Here is a 2,049-nt window from a genome sequence, read left to right on the forward strand (position 1 = left end):
ACTTACCCTATACATCCCATATCCCAGTAGGACAAGCAAGAGAATCCCAACTATGATACTGACAGCATATATCCAAGATGCTACTTTAATTGGTGGTGGTGCTCCAGCAAGAACTAGTTGAGTTTTTGCCTTAAAAAAGGAATAGAACACAAACATTTTTCACAGAGAAGTGATGCACGAGCAATGGTTTATTTACTGTTCAATTATATATTATCATACAATAAAAATAAGTAAATTTATTTGTTGGTTTCTTGTGTTTGGGGATGATAAAAATCACTCTGGTGTTTTTTATTTACATCTTTTATATTTGACTATTATGCTTCAATTTGATAAGATATAAAACTGCTCATTGTTGGTCATAGCTTCAAGGTATCACCCGACCCACCATTTTCTAGAGAAAGGAATAGTTGAACAAACTCTTGGACTAGAAAAAGCCTTTAAGCCTAACTTTTAGTTTTAAATTTTGTTAGTACAAGTATTAGAAACTTACTTTGTGCTTTAGGACATTAGGTAGTGCAACTAGCTTATTCTATTTTACAGAAATATACAATATTTTTTTTGCAGTTATATCTGAACTCAAAACTTAATTCTTACAGAGGAAGTGTAGTCTGGTGGTATATTTGGGTCATAACCTGCTGGATCCGGAATCCAAACCTTTGCCTTTGATTCTATTATTATGACATCTTTTCTTCCCTGTAACCAACACATGATCCATGTAAGTTAAAAATACACATCTAGGGTTAGATAGCACTTGTTAACATAATTTCAGTGACACATAAAGTCTAGACAAAAATAAAGACTGTCTTGTGCAAAGTAAATTCAGGAAGTGGATGTCCAGTTTATGTGCCACAAAGTGCAAGACTGATAGGTTTGGTAACCAAAATATTTATAAAAAAATAATAATAATGTAAAAAATTCATTGATAAGTTTAAGAATAGAGTATTGCTTTTGGTTTAGTTTAGAAAGGAAGACCTAAATATATCAAATGTTGTACACTTGTACATTTACAAACATTAAATTTGTAATTCTCGAAGTTGACTAGTAATTACAGAAAATTTCATTACGAAAACTAAGGGATTAATATTTGACTTTTCTGAGGTATTTCAAATTATGGTATAAGACTGGTAATAATTTTTAACCACATCTTTATATCCTGGAGTTTCAAATAACCTTTTATGCTAACACATTAAAACAAAATACAATCACAAAACACCTGCATATACTAGTGTTATCAGCTGACCTGTCGAGTTTTAGTAATGGACGTCATGAGATATACAAGGTGTGCAGTTGAAACGTGTTATTATAAACCTAAATAGGGCCAATAAAGAAAAATTTGTAAAATTACTACGAGTCTTATTGTGATGCATTATCACTCAGATTACTGACAGATAGATCATGCTTTGCCAGTGTAGGCAGTTAAAATATAATTATAACACTAGAGAGATGTTAATCTGTAAGGTGATTTATTCAACAACATTTGGAGTCTAATCCCTTCATCAGGTGGAAGGACTTAGGTTTCTTTTCATTCTAAATAACTCTTTTATGTTAACACATCAAACAAAATACATTTGACAAATACAAGTGTAATTTACATACAGTAGCTAAAACATGCCTAGTTTTATTATTGGAATTTCATTCACATCTGAAAGTGACTGCTTATTTCTAGAATTAATTATCACATCTGAAAGTGACTGCTTATTTCGAGAATTAATTACCATATCTGAAAGTGACTGCTTATTTCGAGAATTAATTATCACATCTGAAAGTGACTGCTTATTTCAAGAATTAATTATCACATCTGAAAGTGACTGCTTATTTCGAGAATTAATTACCATATCTGAAAGTGACTGCTTATTTCAAAAATTAATTATCACATCTGAAAGTGACTGCTTATTTCAAAAATTAATTATCACATCTGAAAGTGACTGCTTATTTCAAGAATTAATTATCACATCTGAAAGTGACTGCTTATTTCGAAGAATTAATTACATATCTGAAAGTGACTGCTTATTTCAAGAATTAATTATCACATCTGAAAGTGACTGCTTA

General features: G+C 30.6%; 1 protein-coding gene and 1 long non-coding RNA gene across 4 annotated transcripts in view; one reads left to right on the forward strand and one right to left on the reverse strand.

The window, feature by feature from the left end:
* Positions 1–2,049, forward strand: part of LOC106472230 — a 16,462-nt gene that overhangs the window by 10,005 nt on the left and 4,408 nt on the right. For all 3 annotated transcript variants that reach the window (XR_002613422.1, XR_002613421.1, XR_001291589.2), the window contains one exon: positions 597–715. This is a non-coding gene — a long non-coding RNA (uncharacterized LOC106472230). The remainder of the gene's footprint in view (positions 1–596; positions 716–2,049) is intronic.
* Positions 1–2,049, reverse strand: part of LOC106472227 (integrin alpha-4-like) — a 33,570-nt gene that overhangs the window by 2,576 nt on the left and 28,945 nt on the right. The window contains exons 19-20 of the mRNA XM_022400829.1: positions 595–693; positions 7–129 (exon numbers count right to left, since the gene is read on the reverse strand). Of these exons, the coding sequence (XP_022256537.1) occupies positions 7–129; positions 595–693 (222 nt within the window). The remainder of the gene's footprint in view (positions 1–6; positions 130–594; positions 694–2,049) is intronic.

This window comes from Limulus polyphemus, unplaced genomic scaffold, assembly GCF_000517525.1.
Source record: "Limulus polyphemus unplaced genomic scaffold, Limulus_polyphemus-2.1.2 Scaffold5175, whole genome shotgun sequence".
Taxonomy (NCBI): domain Eukaryota; kingdom Metazoa; phylum Arthropoda; class Merostomata; order Xiphosura; family Limulidae; genus Limulus; species Limulus polyphemus.